Source organism: Schistocerca gregaria, chromosome 2 (assembly GCF_023897955.1).
Source record: "Schistocerca gregaria isolate iqSchGreg1 chromosome 2, iqSchGreg1.2, whole genome shotgun sequence".
NCBI classification, from domain to species: Eukaryota; Metazoa; Arthropoda; class Insecta; order Orthoptera; family Acrididae; genus Schistocerca; species Schistocerca gregaria.
In genome coordinates this window covers 596,760,282-596,776,175 of record NC_064921.1, presented here as the reverse complement: position 1 = coordinate 596,776,175, position 15,894 = coordinate 596,760,282, and the positions used below count along the sequence as shown (strand labels likewise).

Below are 15,894 nucleotides of genomic sequence, written 5' to 3'. Positions count from 1 at the left end.
TCTCTCCTCCCTGATGAATGAACAAAGTTTCGAAAGCTAGGAATGTAAATTTTCTGTTCTGTTTTGTGTATTTATCGGCTGTACTGAGCTGAGGTAAGTACTGGCCAGCCCCTCTATCTCTTTGTTAGTATTTGTTTCACATCTTTATATGAGATTTTCCTTTAATTAATACTCATACTGCATCACTCCTGTTGTCGAATGTAACTATGTTACACCTAATATATAAATGAATCTGTAAGTTTAATATTGCAGAACCAAAAAAGAATGAAATTAAAATCCTTGTAAGCAATGATCACCACATTTTGTGGCTACACTGCATATCAAAAGTCGTTCACTCTCTCATCATTTATTAATATTTCCATTAACAATTTTGTAATAATTTATATTGCTTACTAGAAAGTATGATGTAAACTGATAGCTTTTAGTTGGACATCATCAGCATTGATGTTTTCTATATCACTTTACATCCCTCACAGTTGATTTCCCCAAAGATAACTAAGAATAATAAGCTAAAATGTACACATACTGTGAATTGTCCCACAAATGTAATTATTTTCACTGTCTAAAGCATGAAAGATGTATTTCTGCAATAGTATTAAAGTTTTTTACCAGATCAAATTTAAAATTGGATGCTGTCTCGTAATTTTAAGGGGACACACCATACAAAAGAGAGGCTTTGTGATCTACAGTACTTCTTATTGCCAGTTGGCTTTTGTCTCAGGATCTTTGCAACTGGTAGAGGAGGGTGAACCTTTGACTAGAAGCCGCTCATTCTGGTGAAATGTCAGAAAAAGCATTAACCAAACATCTGCTACAGACTCTGATAAAAAAGCCAGCAAGCAATACATCAGTAAATGATCGGGGTGAAAGGCTAAACAGTTTTGTACTGATGTGTGTCCTTCATAAGCTTGTAATGAGCTGGCTTCTTCACAATGAAACCGTATCACAGAGCTTACGAACCAGCACAGAAATAGCCTGTTTACCCACACACACTTCTCCATGTATGCCTTCCACATCCATGCACGTTTTTGTAGCAATATTGCTGTGAAAACAATGCAAACAACTATGATGCAAAGTGGCAGTCATAATCAGACCTACACAATTTAAACTGAGCTGCTAAAATATAGTTGAAATTTGTGTACATATTCAGTGGGATGTGCTGGTAGTCACTTTTATTGGTCTTTCTGGACTAGTACATTCAGTATTACTACCTGATCCAACTGAGAAGAAATTGAACAATGTACTACATTTACCCAGACAGTTTTAAAATTCACTGGGGGTGGCTGCACAATCAAAATCCTGATTTATAGATCTGAGCAGCCCCTAGGAATGGGTATATTATACAGACAACCTTTAAGGACATTGTTTCACAAGTGAGGAGTGCCACACAGCAACCAGGGGCAGATATGTTGCCCTGCAGCGTCAAATGGTGACCATCTGCTGAGAACCTCCCTGTCTTTCAAATATCAGGGATCACACATTGCTGTCATGAAGGAGAGTAATAAGGGTACAAGAGACAAATCTGTAACATCTGTAACTCATTCCACAAAATCTGCAATAGTGTTGGAAGCCATCAAATGAATGTGTGTGACAGGAACTAGTCAGTTTTTGGTGTAATATGATGGGGTTGTATTCAGACTTACATACACAGTAAAGGCAATGATGGGACATATCACTGTAGTTTGTCACCACCAACCAGGGATCAGAAGATCAGCTGGATTATAGTTCACACACTCACTAAGTGGTTATTGTTTTGCGGCCCTTGCCAACTGCTTACATATTGGAGAAATTGATAAAGCACTGTTCCTTCCATTTTCTCTAATTCGTGTAACTCCTAAATAACTTTCCTGTAATGGACCACAAGGTATCATTTCACAATTGATAATCTGTTTCCGCTGGATTGGTTAAGGCTTTCTTGCGTAAGAAAGACCCCAATGGTACCATTTTAAAATAACAAGAACTTTTATACCATGTTGAGGCATAAATGCTACTGGACAGGTTCACCATTGGGCCTATGAGTACATACCCTTATCTTCATAATGCCCCACTTTTCTTAGTGACTCTTTCTAACAGGTCTGAGTAGGAGGCAGTCTCTTTCAAGGAAGCGTGCAAAGTATTCCCACTTTTGGTGTCGAAGTGTCATGTTCATTTACAAGGTCAGTTTAAGACTTTCTGTTTGTGGACCCTTTTGATCTACCAATGTTTTGCTCTTTGTTCAGTACTACTTCTATAGCAATGTGCAACCTGGAGGTAGTTTTTTTTCCTTCTTTGGGAAGAGAAATAATTCATATGAATTGGATATACATTGTAATCTGACCCCCCCCCCCCCCCCCCTGCGGGCTCGGGGGTTAGAAAAGGCCCGCGGTATTCCTGCCTGTCTTAAGAGGTGACTAAAAGGAGTCTCAACTGTTTCGGCCTTTAATGTGATGGTCCCCCACTGGGGTTTGACCTCCATTTTTCCAAATTCAACAGAAGTACGAGCCTTTTGGGGAAGTGGGGAAGGACACCTTACGTGGTGCACCATGAGTTCTCTGTGCCCTAAGACCTTGGCACACTTTATCGTCTTGGCGTTGTCACCGTACCCTCCATCCCTCATTTTGGGCGTGTGTTGGATTGTGTAAGTTACACCCTTAGTGCGTCACCATCTGCACCCACGATCACTATGGACTACCCAAAGCACCCAAAATCCAGCACAGTAGCCAGCCCGTTGTGGTGGGGTCGTCATGTACTCTTTACGTTGTAGCCCCCACAGGGATCGTACTGCCGATGCCTGAGCTGACACCTCCCCACGTAAGCCAGGGAGTAGATGCTCGTCTCTCTGGGGCATCAGGACTCCTGGCAATGGCCATCCTGCCAGGTGGCCTTTGCTGTGGCTGGGTGGCGCCCGTGGGGAGAGCCCCTGGTCAGAGTGGGTGGCATCAGGGCGGATGCCCCGCAATGAAGCGGGTGCAGTCTCAATCCGGTGGTCGAACGACCGCCAACATCTCTAAGCATGGTAAGACAGAATTTAATGCTGTGACATATAACCCCAAATCGTTCCCTTCCCTAGCCACGCCATGGGAGGAACATAGGGCTGCGGACAGACAGGAGCCGTATTCACTGTGATACCTTGTGTGCAGCAGAACCGATGGGGGTTCGTTTTTGGGGACTAAGCCTCTCTTCTTTGTTCACCATCTTGAAGATAAGTTTGGGGAAGTGGCATCTGTTTCCAAAATGAGGAATGGGGCTATTTTGATACAAGCCGTTTCATCTGCACAGTCACAGGCGTTACTCGCCTGTGAGAAGCTCGGTGACATCCCCATTAACGTCACTCCCTATAAGTCCTTAAATTTGGTCCAGGGGATTATCTTTCATAGAGATCTTCTGCTACAATCTGATGACGAGCTACGGGAGAACCTGGCACAACGAGGTGTGCACTTTGTCCGTAGTGTCTTTAGGGGGCCCAAGGATAATAGGGCCGCTACCGGTGCCTCATCCTGGCCTTTGAGGGTGACTGCTTGCCTGAGAAGGTCAAGGTCATGATTTACCAGTGCAATGTCAAGCCCTATGTCCCGCCCCCTATGCGATGCTTCCAGTGCTGGAAGTTCGGACATAGGTCCTCCAGATGCACTGCCAGCCCCATGTGTTGTGATTGTGAACGGCCTTCACATCCTAATGCTCCATGTGCTCCACCTCCCACCTGTGTTAACTGTGGGGAGCATCATTCTCCCTGCTCGCCAGACTGTGCAGTCTACCAGAGAGAGAGGAAGATACAAGAAATTAAGACCCTGGACCGTTTAACTTACCAAGAGGCAAGGAAGAAGCTAGAACGGCTCAACCTCACACCTATGTTGAGGAGTTATGCTGCTGCAACTCTGCCACCAGCAGTTCCTGCAAAGACTCCCTTCTCAGTTGGCTCACAGAACAGTAAAGTTGGGCCTGCCCCACTGCTGGTAGGGGCCACACTCTCTTCCACTGCTCCCAAAACACCCGATTTGGGAGCAGTAGACCCCGAACAACTGGGGACATTCATCCTCACATCTCAGCCGGAGAGGCACCAGCCCCCTCCGGCTGCTCAGCCAGAGGGGCAACAGCCTCTTCCGGCTCCTCAGCCGAAGAAGCACCAGACTCCTCTGGCTGCTCGGCCGGAGAGGCAACAGCCTCCTCAGGCCTCACTCGTTCAGAAGGGGTCCCTTGGGGGAGTCCCTTCCAAGGATTTTACCAGTGTCTCGCAAGACGCTAGCCAGTGGCTGAGGAAGCCACCAGCAGCTGGTTGAAGGGCTTCACGCTCTTCCTCTGTTCCTGACAATGCATCAGGAAAGCCCTCCCAGCATGCGAACGCTCCTCCCAAAGACGAGAGAGAAGAGGAAGCTCTCTAAGAAGCCTAAGGACCCAGTGGTTCCCGCGCCACGGCTTCCTGTCAGCTCAGCCTCTGAAGTAATTTGCTTTTTCTGTGCCTTCATGCCTCTACAGGACACGCTTTGTACAATCCTCCAGTGGAATTGTGGCGGTTATTTTAGCCATCTCCCTGAACTACGACAGCTTCTAAGCATGACACGTGCTTTCTGCATTGCCCTCCAGAAAACCTGGTTCCCGGCAATGCGGACCCCTGTTCTTCATGGATACAGGGTTGTTACTGCAACCGTAGCACTTACACACAGGCTCCACCTGACACACAATTGTATGTCCTTACCCCTGTATATAGTGCCCTGTGCCCCTTCAAACATCATTGGAAGCAATGGCTGTCCGCGTAAGGACTACCCAGGACATAACCGTCTGCAGTGTCTATCTCCCTCCAGGTGGTACAGTCTCCCTGACTGAATTGGCTGCACTTGTCGACCAACTCCCCACGCCTTTTCTTCTCCTGGGGGATTTTAACACCCACAATCCCCTGTGGGGTGGAACGAAGGTTACTGGCCGAGGCAGAGAGGTCAAGAATCTCATCTCCCATCTCGACCTCTGTCTCTTAAACACTGGCGCCGCCACACATTTCAGTGTGTCGCATGGCACGATCTCGGCCATAGATCTGTCGTTGTGCAGCCCAGGGCTTGTACCATTGGTCCACTGGAGAGTCCATGACGACTTGGGTGGTAGTGACCATTTTCCCATCTTCCTTTCACTACCCCAGCGTCGCTCCCATGAACGCTTGCCTAGATGGGCATTTAGCAAGGCAAACTGGGACACGTTCTCCACTGCTGCCACTGTTGAATCTCTCCCAAAGGGTACCATCGATGTGGCGGTTGGGGCGCTGACTGCAGCGATTGTTTCCACTGCGGAACGTGCCATTCCTCGTTTGTTAGGGTGCCCCCGGCGAAAGTCATTGCCTTGGTGGTCTCCGGAGGTCACTGCAGCCATTAAAGAATGGCGGCGGGCTCTTCAGCGACATAAGCGGTACCCGTCTTTGGAGAACCTCATTTTATTCAAACGTCTCCGTGCTCAGGCTCGGCGGCTCATCAAAAGGCGGAAACAGGAGTGCTGGGAGAGGTACGTTTACAACATTGCTTCCCGTACTTCACCCTCCCAGGTGTGGATGAAGATTGGGCGCATCTTCGGATTGCAGCACTCTACAGGTGTCCCAGGGCTTATCATCGACGGGGCGCTATCCAGCGATGTCGATGCAATCACCGAGCATTTCGCACAGCACTATGTTTGGGCCTCTGCATCAGGAAATTACCTGCTCGCGTTTCGCGCACTCAATCGCCGGGAGGAATGCAAAAGGCTTTCTTTTGCTTCTCGCCACCCTGAGGAGTATAACACCCCGTTTAGTTTGTGGGAACTCCATAGCTCCCTGGCACAGTGCCCCGATACAGCCTCTGGGCCAGATGGCATCCACAATAAGATGCTCAAACACCTGTCCCCGGACTGTCAGCGATGTGTTCTTGCCATCTTCAACCGCATATGGGGCGACGGTGTCTTTCCGTAGCAGTGGCGAGAAAGCACCATCGTTCCGGTGCTGAAGCCTGGTAAGGACCTGCTTAATGTGGATAGCTATCGGCCCATCAGCTTGACAAATACTCTGTACAAGCTACTGGAACGTATGGTGAGTTGACGGCTGTGTTGGCTGCTAGAGTCTCTGGGTCTTCTGGCTCCATGCCAGAGCGACTTCCGTCAGGGCCGCTCCACTGCCGATACTTTGGTCTTCCTTCAGTCTGCAATCCGCACTGCTTTTTCCAGCGCCAACACCTCGTCTCTGTCTTTTTCGGCCTCTCCAGAGCATATGACTCGACGTGGCGGCACCATATTCTCGCCACGTTGCACAGGTGGGGTCTCCGGGGCTCTCTCCCCATTTTTATTTAGAACTTTTTATCTGTTCGGACATTCCGTGTTTTAAAATGGCACATCCCATAGTTCATTTCATATCCAGGAAAATGGCGTTCCACAGGGCTCTGTATTGAGCGTGCCCCTTTTCCTTGTGGCGATTAATGGCCTTGCAGCAGCAGTAGGGTCGTCTGTCTCACCCACGTTATATGCTGACGATTTCTGCATCTTTTTCAGCTCCTCCACCATTAGTGTTGCAGAACGTAGGTTGCAGGGAGCCATAACGCAAGGCGCAGGAGTGGGCCCTAGCCCATGGGTTTCAATTTTCTCCTGCAAAGACTTGTGTTATGCACTTTTGTTGGTGTCGAACTGCCCATCCCCACCCTGAGCTTTATCTTCAGCTTGCCATGCTCAGGGTTGTTGACTCTTACCATTTTATGGGATTGCTGTTTGATGCCCAGCTTACTTGGCTTCCACATATTTGTCAGCTCAAGCGTCAGTGCTGGCAGCATCTGAATGCCCTCCGTTGTCTCAGCAACACAACTTGGGGTGCAGATCGTAACACGCTGCTGCAGCTCTCCAAAGCCCTTGTGCTGTCCCGACTGGATTATGGGAGTGTGGCGTATGGCTCAGCGTTGCCCTCAGTGTTGCAACTGCTGTCGCCCTCAGTGTTGCAACTGCTGGACCCCATTCACCACTGTGGGGTTCGGCAGGTGACAGGAGAATTCCGTACCAGTCCTGTTAATAGCCTCCTAGCTGAGGCTGGGGTTCCTCCGCTCCACATTCAGTGTCAACAACTGTTAGCCAACTATGCTGCCCATGTCCGTTGTTCGCCCCGTCACCCTAACTACCGTCTCCTTTTCGATAATGCGGCAGTCCATATCCCACACCGGCGCCCACGATCAGGCCATACCAGTGGCATCCGTGTTCGGTCACTCCATAGTGCACTCAAGTATTTGCCTCTTCCATCTGCTTTTCAGGTCCAGCCACATACACCACCTTGGTGTATTCGTCGGGCGCAGCTTCGGCTGGAACTTTAACGATGGCCAAAGGATTCAGTTCCTCCTGCAGTCTTGCGCTGCCAATTCCTTGCTCTCCTCGACACATACCATGACTCTGAGGTTATTTCTACCGATGGCTCGATGGTTGATGGCCTTGTGTGCTACGCTTACGCTCATGCGGACTATGTCGACCAGCGCTCCTTGCCGGAAGGCTGCAGTGTTTACACCGCAGAACTGACAGCCATTTTTTGTGCCCTTGAGCGTATTCGTAGTAGCACTGGGGAGTCCATCGTCATTTGCAGTGACTCGCTCAGTAGTCTGCAGGCTCTTGACCAGTGCTACCCACGCCATCCCATTGTTGGTGCCATCCAGGATTCCATTCATGCTTTTCAACAGCGTGGTCATTCGGTGGTGGTCATATGGACCCCGGGAGACGTTGGGATCACGGGAAACGAACTCACCGACAAGTTAGCCAAAGAGGCTACCCGCAAACAGATGCTGGAGATCGGCCTACCAGCAACTGATCTCCGAAAGGTTTTGCGCCGTCGGGTCTTTGGGATGTGGGGAGACGAATGGCGCACTCTGTATGCATCTAATAAGTTACGGCAAGTAAAGGAGACCACGACTGTGTGGGGTTCCTCCATCCGTGCCTCTTGCAGGGATTCTGTTGTTCTGTGTAGGCTCCGCTGTGGTGCAACCATGACAGTGGCGCATCTGTTGTTGGAATGTCCTCTTTTAACCACTCTCAGGTGGGCTTTTACTCTCCAGGGTGATTTATCATCTCTTTTAGGTGACGATGACTCTATGGCAAATCATGTTTTAAATTTTATTCGAGCAAGTGGCTTGTATAGGTCCCTCTAATTTTATTGCGTCACCCTCTTTTGTGCTGTATATTTTACTTCGTTTTGTCTTTTAATTCGACTCCATCCTAATCTTTTACGCTGGAGGTTTTAACGTGTTGCAGAGTGGCTGGCTCATCCTATTATTTTCGTGATCAGCCAGCCACAGTCCTCTGCTGTACAATTTTAATTCCTTCTGCCTTTCTTCTCTGTGTTGTTTTTGTTGCTGTGCTCCGTTTTCTGTGTTGTCTTACCACTGACCTTGGGGCTTTTCTTCCCCCGGAATTTTTATTTTAGTGCTTAGCCTAACTGGTGGATAGTTCCACTGTGCTCTGTGCTTTTATGAAACAAGGGACCAATGGCCTTTGTAGTTTGGTCCCTTTAATCTTTTAACCAACCATTGTAATCTGACTGAAGCAGCTTTAGGAATTGTAATTTCATTGAGTTAGGTACCACAGTGGTTAAGCAATTGAAGTCTGATTCAGAATAGGATTTAAATCCTACCATCCATATGCAGCTTATTTGAGGTTACCTTAAACCACTTTAACAGAATACTGAGCTGGTTCCTTTAACATCTTCATAAATTGTTTTGAAACCACTGAAATGCATGTGCCAATCACATGTGGAGCCACAGACACCTTCTGGTCCCCTTGTCCAGGCAGAGACACTAATCTGCTTCTGATAACTGTAATGCCATTAAGATATTAATCTACACCTTTGGGGTGGAGCCAGTTCTCCACAGAATAAATGCTTCTTTAATTTTTTTGCGAAATTTAAGAAATTGTTCTCAATCAAACTAATCTATGATGCCTGCCCATATTTGAGACGTCCCCTCACAATGCAGCATCAGTTTTTTAAGTGTATCCTTTCATCTCATTACACTTTGCTTGTCTGAGGGTAACTTTAACTCCCACTTCCTAAAGTAGAATTACACACAGAAAGTTATCATTGTTTCAAGTAAAAGTCTTTTCCATTCCTATCTCCTCTGTAAATTGTGACTGTTACTCACAGCCTGACTTTCCACTTCAGAAATTATAGTATGCAGTTTTAAATTTCCCACAAGACTGACATAAACAATCCTTTAGCTTTTCAATCATCTTTCCTTTATAAGCATCATCCAGATCTACTTAATCATAGGCATCATTGTGGCAGCATTAATTTTGCTTTAATCCTGTGTTGCTCTTGTTCTTATAATTACAGTTTGTTCACCTGTGAGCCATATTTAATCAAACTGATATTTGTTCTTGATCCTCTTCAGTTCACTTCCTCTCATATCCCTCCTGTGTTTCAGTGTCTATCTCCTTGAGAAATTTTCTCAGCCTTCAAGATTTTTACAATATAAGTTAGATATTGCTGCTGACTGCTGTTCCTCATATGAGTAGTGAAATAAAAAATAACGTATGCCTTGTAATGTAATAAACCATGAGAAAAATGGGCAAAACTTGTAGCATCCTTCCCTCCCACAATAAATTTTGTTAAAATGTGATTCTGTCTTTCACCTTTGCCCTTTTACCATCCTGTTCAGCAATGTATGTTTCAGGTTCCCATAAGCCACTTTCCGTTGCAGTGTTCTTCACATGCTACTTTTTCCTGTCATGCTGGACATATGGGCTGAGTGTTTCCAGCGGCCTGTTTATTCCCTCTCTCCTGACAGGAGCAGCATGGGGTCGACTAATGGGCATGGCTTTAGAAGCTATGTGGCCTGAATGGGTGAGTCTTTCTTCATTTCTTCCCCCACTACTCCTCCTCTTCCACTCTTTTTAACAACTTATAGTTCATTCTCTTTATGATCTGGACAACATTTGTGTAATTTTTATCAAAATGACACGGAATGTGTCAGTTTACAGGTTACGTGTACATGATTTATTTGTGAATTTGGCTGCTTGCTAGACATTCACAGATTACTAAATAGCACACTGTTCACCAGTGATAAGAATTACCATACAAATCTTTGACACAGATCATGTAACTGATAATACATTATGGGACAGTAGTAGTTTTCCAGAAGAAGTTGGGTCAGTCTAGGTTTAAAATTTGCTTGCTTTCTTGGCAGACATTTCACGTCACCTGGTAAAAGATCAAAGATTTTTGTGGCTGCTTATTGAACTCCTTTCAGAGCCACTGGCAGCTTTAATAACAAGTAATAGTCATCTTTTCTTCTTCAGTTGTGAATTTATTTATGGTGAATGTCATTAGAACCTGTGTGGATGGACTTTTTAAGAAAATCTTTTGGTGCTGTCTAAAAATAAAAAAAGCTAGTAGTTAAGGAAAGAAGTAATCATATGCAAAATAACAAATTTGACCTACCCCCCCCCCCCCTCCCCCGGGTATGATCTAACCAGATATCTGATCCTCTATATGGATCTTGCTTGTCATCCGTCCACATTTGCTGCTGAATGTTCAATTGTTGTAAACACTGCTTCAGTACAACTAAAATTGACAAATTCTCTGGTCAAAAAATAGAACTAAATTGTGTGTGGCTAAGCAGAAAAGAAATAAGACAGCTCTTCATCTGATATAAGAGAATGGTCTTGAAAATTAGATGCAAATGCAAAATAATATTTGATTGCAAAAGGAAGTAATCACTGTTAGAATAATAGCTGTGAGTTAACTAGCTGTACCTCCAGAAGGTAGCGGATAAATGGAAATAAAACAGGCATTGTAAGAAATCTTACTTTACCAAGAGTAACAAACAGGTACAGAGTTGGTTCTGATAATCACAAAGTAAGTCATCTTTTCGATCTTGAATACCAGAGTATTTTTGGAGCAGGTTTCAACAACTGTAAGAATAGTAAATTGGTTTAACTTGATGATAGTACTGAGAGAAGAAAAAAGAGCTTGTATTGTCATCTCTGAACAAGAAAGGTAGACAAATCATTCTAAAATTGTCATACAGGTGGATAGAAAAAAACAACACTGGTAAAAAGTTCTTGAGTGTCTAGTAGAAGTTATTAAATTTATGCTAGGATATTGTCTTCTTTGAATAGAAGAGATGAAACTTGTTATCTAGAAAATAGTAAGGATCTTGTACTTGCAGAACTGTTTACAAATTTGATCCTTTATTAGTGGATTTTATAAGCATTCATAGGAATCCATCCAGATAGCTGTGCATGTTAGCAATCTGCTTCTGTGGTTGTAATGGTGACCAGTCCTGGATAAAATCTGCCTGGTGGAGTAGCAAAGAGGCCTGGTGTGTTAGCCATCCTGGTTTTTTTTATGGTTTCAATTAAGTGAATACTGAGCTGGTACCCATGTTCCATCTCAGTTCAGTGTTTCACAAGCACGTGAAAATTTTCTCACACTTTTACATGGGATAACACTAGCTGCAGACAGAAGGGAGACAAATTCGGTCCCAGGAAAGAAAGGGAAATAACAAGAATGGTGTCCAGCTACCCTCTACCAATAACATTGCCAGCTCCCAATTAGCACGCTAACCATGTGCAGATACTGGATAAGGCCAAGAAAAAGAAGGAAGACATAAATAAGCATTTACAGAAACAAAGGGGAAAGATTTTATTTCAAATCTGTCCACAAATGTGCACTTGAATTTAGCCCACTTATTGGGGCCAACATGAGTAACAGAATAAGGGATTAAATTGAAAAGTGTAAATATTTTTAAATTCCATTAAACTCAGCACTGGGTATAACAACTAACTTTGAATGTGCAAGATGTTTTACCTCTTTCTTAGACATAGAACAACACCGTTCTGTCCAATTTGCCCACTGGGTGCTAGAATTTTAAAAAAGAAAGTGTGTCATCATAATAGAGTGTAGAGGTAAGAATGATGGTAATGCCAGTAAAATTGGTGGTGAATGTAATGTTTGGGCTGTAATCAAAGACAAATGATAATGTACTGAATCATACATTCCCTTTGCACTTTCTTTGATTTTGATGAGAAAATGCATAGTCAAATATATGCCATCTGCTTTTATTTTATTTTATGTATAGTCTTTATACAGTTTTCTGTTTCCACCCATTGGTGAGTAAGCAAACTGTCAAATTGTGAAAATTGCCTTTGTGCGGCCAAAAAATTCTCACATGCAGGATGTCACAAATATGTCCAGTAAAGATGATCTCTAAAATGAATACCTTAAGAGCTATGAGTGCCTGTTCATCTTCACCACCGTGTAACACTTCTCATTTACTGCAAGCTCTTTGTTGTTACAAATGACCTACACAGTGTGTTAAACAAATGAAGCATTCATCTGTTATTTCCTATGGATACAGCATTTAGTAAACATCTGTTAGTGTTTGTACTGTAAATATTAATGACAGTTCAGTTCTGTTCAGTGCAGTGCATACATTAGTGCTAATTGAACAAATTTATTATTTGAATTGTTTCTGGGATGCTTTCACATCGTTTTATTTTTGCTCTTACCAACATAATAGGAGCCTATTATTCCAGACTGAAAATGAAGATATTATCTTCTGTTATGGTCTGGCAAATGCAAGCAGCCTTCAATCCCATTTCCTGTATGCTGAAGAATATCCAGCCATTTGCACAATTATTCAGCAGTTATAAGCATTTTACCCTCATTTAACTTTCTTCTATCACTATAACCAACCTGCCCATAACTTCCTGTTCGCCCGGGTTCGATTCCTAGCGGGGTCAGGGATTTTCTCTGCCTTGTGATGGCTGGGTGTTGTGTGTTGTCCATAGGTTAGTTAGGTTTAAGTAGTTCTAAGTGCTAGGGGACTGATGCCCATAGATGTTAAGTCCCATAGAGCTCAGAGCAATTTTTTGAACTTCCTGTTTACCAAAATAGCATCCATCTTACAAATTGTTTCTTCCCTCTGCTCTTTACTGTTGTCTCTGTAAAACAGCAGTTATTATTCCCATTAATATAGCATATCCTGGTCCTATTCATTTCATAATTCACTGTCTCAAATCAAACCCGTATTTGTTTACTAAATTACAGAAGGAAGCTCTTCTGTTTCATAGTGACAGAATAGTGTTTTTGTCTGTTTGCTGCATTCTGCAAGCAATTCTTAATAGCAAAGAGCATGCAGTAGGAGAGATGGGTTTCACAGTAGTGAAGATAAGTGTTCATAGCTCTTAAGGCATGCATTTTAGAGCCCGTGTTTACTGGACACTTTTTGTTGTTTTGGGCCATTCTATCACCTCTCAAAATATGGTACTTCTTTTTAACACCGTGTAGATGGAGTGCTCAAGGGGAAGTGTCTTCAGCCTCAGCAAGAGATATTCTGCCAAGATCAATTTTTGGAAGATATTTCCATGAACACTGATTTTATAGCAAAGATCAGACAACAGACTAAATGACCTTCCACTTATTGAAAACATTATGCTGGAACTTGTAATATTACAGTTGGCTAAGATAGTAATCAGATATAAAGCCACCAGTGTTTCATTACAGTTTGTAAAGAAAGACCTGAACTGTGAATGTTTATTGTATGAATGTTTGCATGGAGACACTGAAGCACTCTGACCAAAGTTTCTTAATTTTCAGGATAAGGTGAAAGACATTACTGACTGTCATCACTATCATGAGGAGCTTTTAAGCCAGAGGCATAAAAATTGGAAGAATGATAATTCTTAAGAGATTACTGCCTGTGTGATGGTTGCTAATGGTGGTGAAAATGTTCTTTTTTGAATTTAATGAAAAAAGTGAACATCACAGTGTGTCACTCACATTACTTTAACAGTCGGTTTTAAAAAGGCTGTACAACTAATTTAGTATGACATGTGCAAATGTCTTACATATTTTAGAAACAAGTGAATGCAAATTACTTTCATGTTCCTACATTCTTGGGATTATGAACTAATTTTCCTTCCTGGTACAATGATGGCATAAGAGAAACATGGAAGAAAAGTTAATACTGAAAAACATTTAAAAATATGGTTGTACCTCTCACATTTGGCAAACTGGATAATGATGGTAACAGTAAGAAAATTGTATGCATAGATGCTGGAAAGATGGAAAAGTTCCTCTAACCCAGGATCAGTAGGCACACAGAGTACAGAAAAGAATAGCAAGTAACAAATGACAGCTATATATACAAAAACCTTTTGTCACATAAAGATCGCACAATATTCTACAGTGTCTACCAGTCATTTACTTGGTCTAAATTTACATCCAACATTTGATAGATAATCCATGTCGTGGAACTGTATGCAGTCACTTGGCCAACATTTCTCAGTATATATGGGAAAACTGAAAAGCAAAGCCAAAGGCAGAAATGAAGTCACATACTTCTTTGGTCATGGTCACTGATAACTTTGCCCTGTAGCAAGCCAGTACTAGTGTCAATGGAGGAAGGGGTCTTTATCAGCAAATAGAGAGAACAAAGAAGAGAATGTGGGCATTATACAAGCACTGTACACCACATAATGTACCAGTATCCTGAATTAAATTTCAAATTTCATAACACTGTCTTGTGAAGAGGCAGGATAAGACATTATTAAGGGTCTCGTCCATCAGACTGAAAAATGCACAATGCCCTCATTAGAGCTTTCCAAGAGCTGTAAGTTAATTTCACTAAAAGGGAAGGTTGCGTATTACCACACTCATTAAAAGGCGGTTGAGTTATGACTCCTAGAAGCAATGGAGTTTTTATGTAACCATTGATTCCATTTTTCTGGAAAGAACTCCTCCAGTTGTTAATTAATTGAAACCAGTTATGCTAATAAAGTTACAACAATAAAGTTACAATTTAAGTTATGAATCATTCTCAAGTGTGGTAAGTAGTTATACAAAGGGAATTCGATTTTATATATTCTATTATGTGATCATGCTGCCCTCAGTATAAACCCTTAACATGCCTGAGAACAATTACTAACTGAATTGAAACTAGATGGTGAGCTATCCTCTGGATACCACAGCCTCAACTAGTTCCCATGGAGTGTCAGGTATGCATTTTGAGTTGTGACTGAGAACATTTGCCATCCTTGATTACCTATAATTGTGCCCAGCATACAGCCGGGGGTACACATGAATATGTGGGCCCACAGTCGAGCCCTACGAAGTACAGATGCTGCCCTTGTGCTGCTGCAGAAAGTGGCCGTTTAGGATCTTGGCTTGGCTGTGTCTGTTTACCGATCTGGACAAATATGTTATCAGAACATTTGTTCAGGCATTATCCCATGATGTGGTGTAGAGTGCCTTCTGTATCTGCAGTGACAGTGACTGTTGTTCCCAGCAGGTGCAGCATTGCCATATGATGATCTTTATTTCCATTTAGATACTGGACTACTAAATGTGGTGCTTAGCCATAATAATAATAATAATATAATAATAATAATAATAATGTACCACGCCTCACTGTCCTTGGTGTAGCAGTTAGGTCAGCAGATGAAGTGCTTTTGGAAATATAACCCTCAACTGCAATGGCTCAGTGGCCAGCAGCAGAATGTGTTGCAGAGTGTTGAGGTCTTTGGGCACTGTATGAAAAGTGCATAATGCAGAAGAGGTGTCTGCAAGCAGTCAGTGTGACCACCCCTGTTGTAAGTGACAGAGGACAGTGCCAACTACTGGTATTGGTATTGCTGCTGCTGCTGCTGCTGCTGCTGCTACTACTGTATTGTTTTCTGCTAACTATGATCTTGTTGGGAAAAGAAGTTTCTTTTAAGTCAAACTTCACATCCAGGGCCAATGAAAGAAGTGGAAGAGCATCACTGTTCCTTTGCTGTGCCATGGTGCTGTAATGTATTGAAAATTGCTAAGGTGTAGTGCCCCTCTCTGTAATTGATGAGCTATTTTGTCAGGGAAACAAGTGCAAAGACCAAGGAGTGAGGTCTGTAACCGGATAAAACTTATTTTTTCTATACATGAAGACTCTAAATTTTTTACCTCCGTAA

At 43.4% G+C, this 15,894-nt stretch overlaps 1 protein-coding gene across 4 annotated transcripts in view; it reads left to right on the top strand.

The window, feature by feature from the left end:
• The window catches only part of LOC126334514 (H(+)/Cl(-) exchange transporter 7), a 239,179-nt gene that overhangs the window by 190,048 nt on the left and 33,237 nt on the right, over positions 1 to 15,894 (top strand). For 2 of the 4 annotated variants that reach the window (XM_049996862.1, XM_049996861.1), the window contains exon 11: positions 9,618 to 9,787. The exons of the other annotated variants lie outside the window; for them this stretch is intronic. In XM_049996862.1, coding sequence (XP_049852819.1) covers positions 9,618 to 9,787 — 170 coding nt within the window. The remainder of the gene's footprint in view (positions 1 to 9,617; positions 9,788 to 15,894) is intronic. 4 annotated transcript variants of the gene reach the window in all.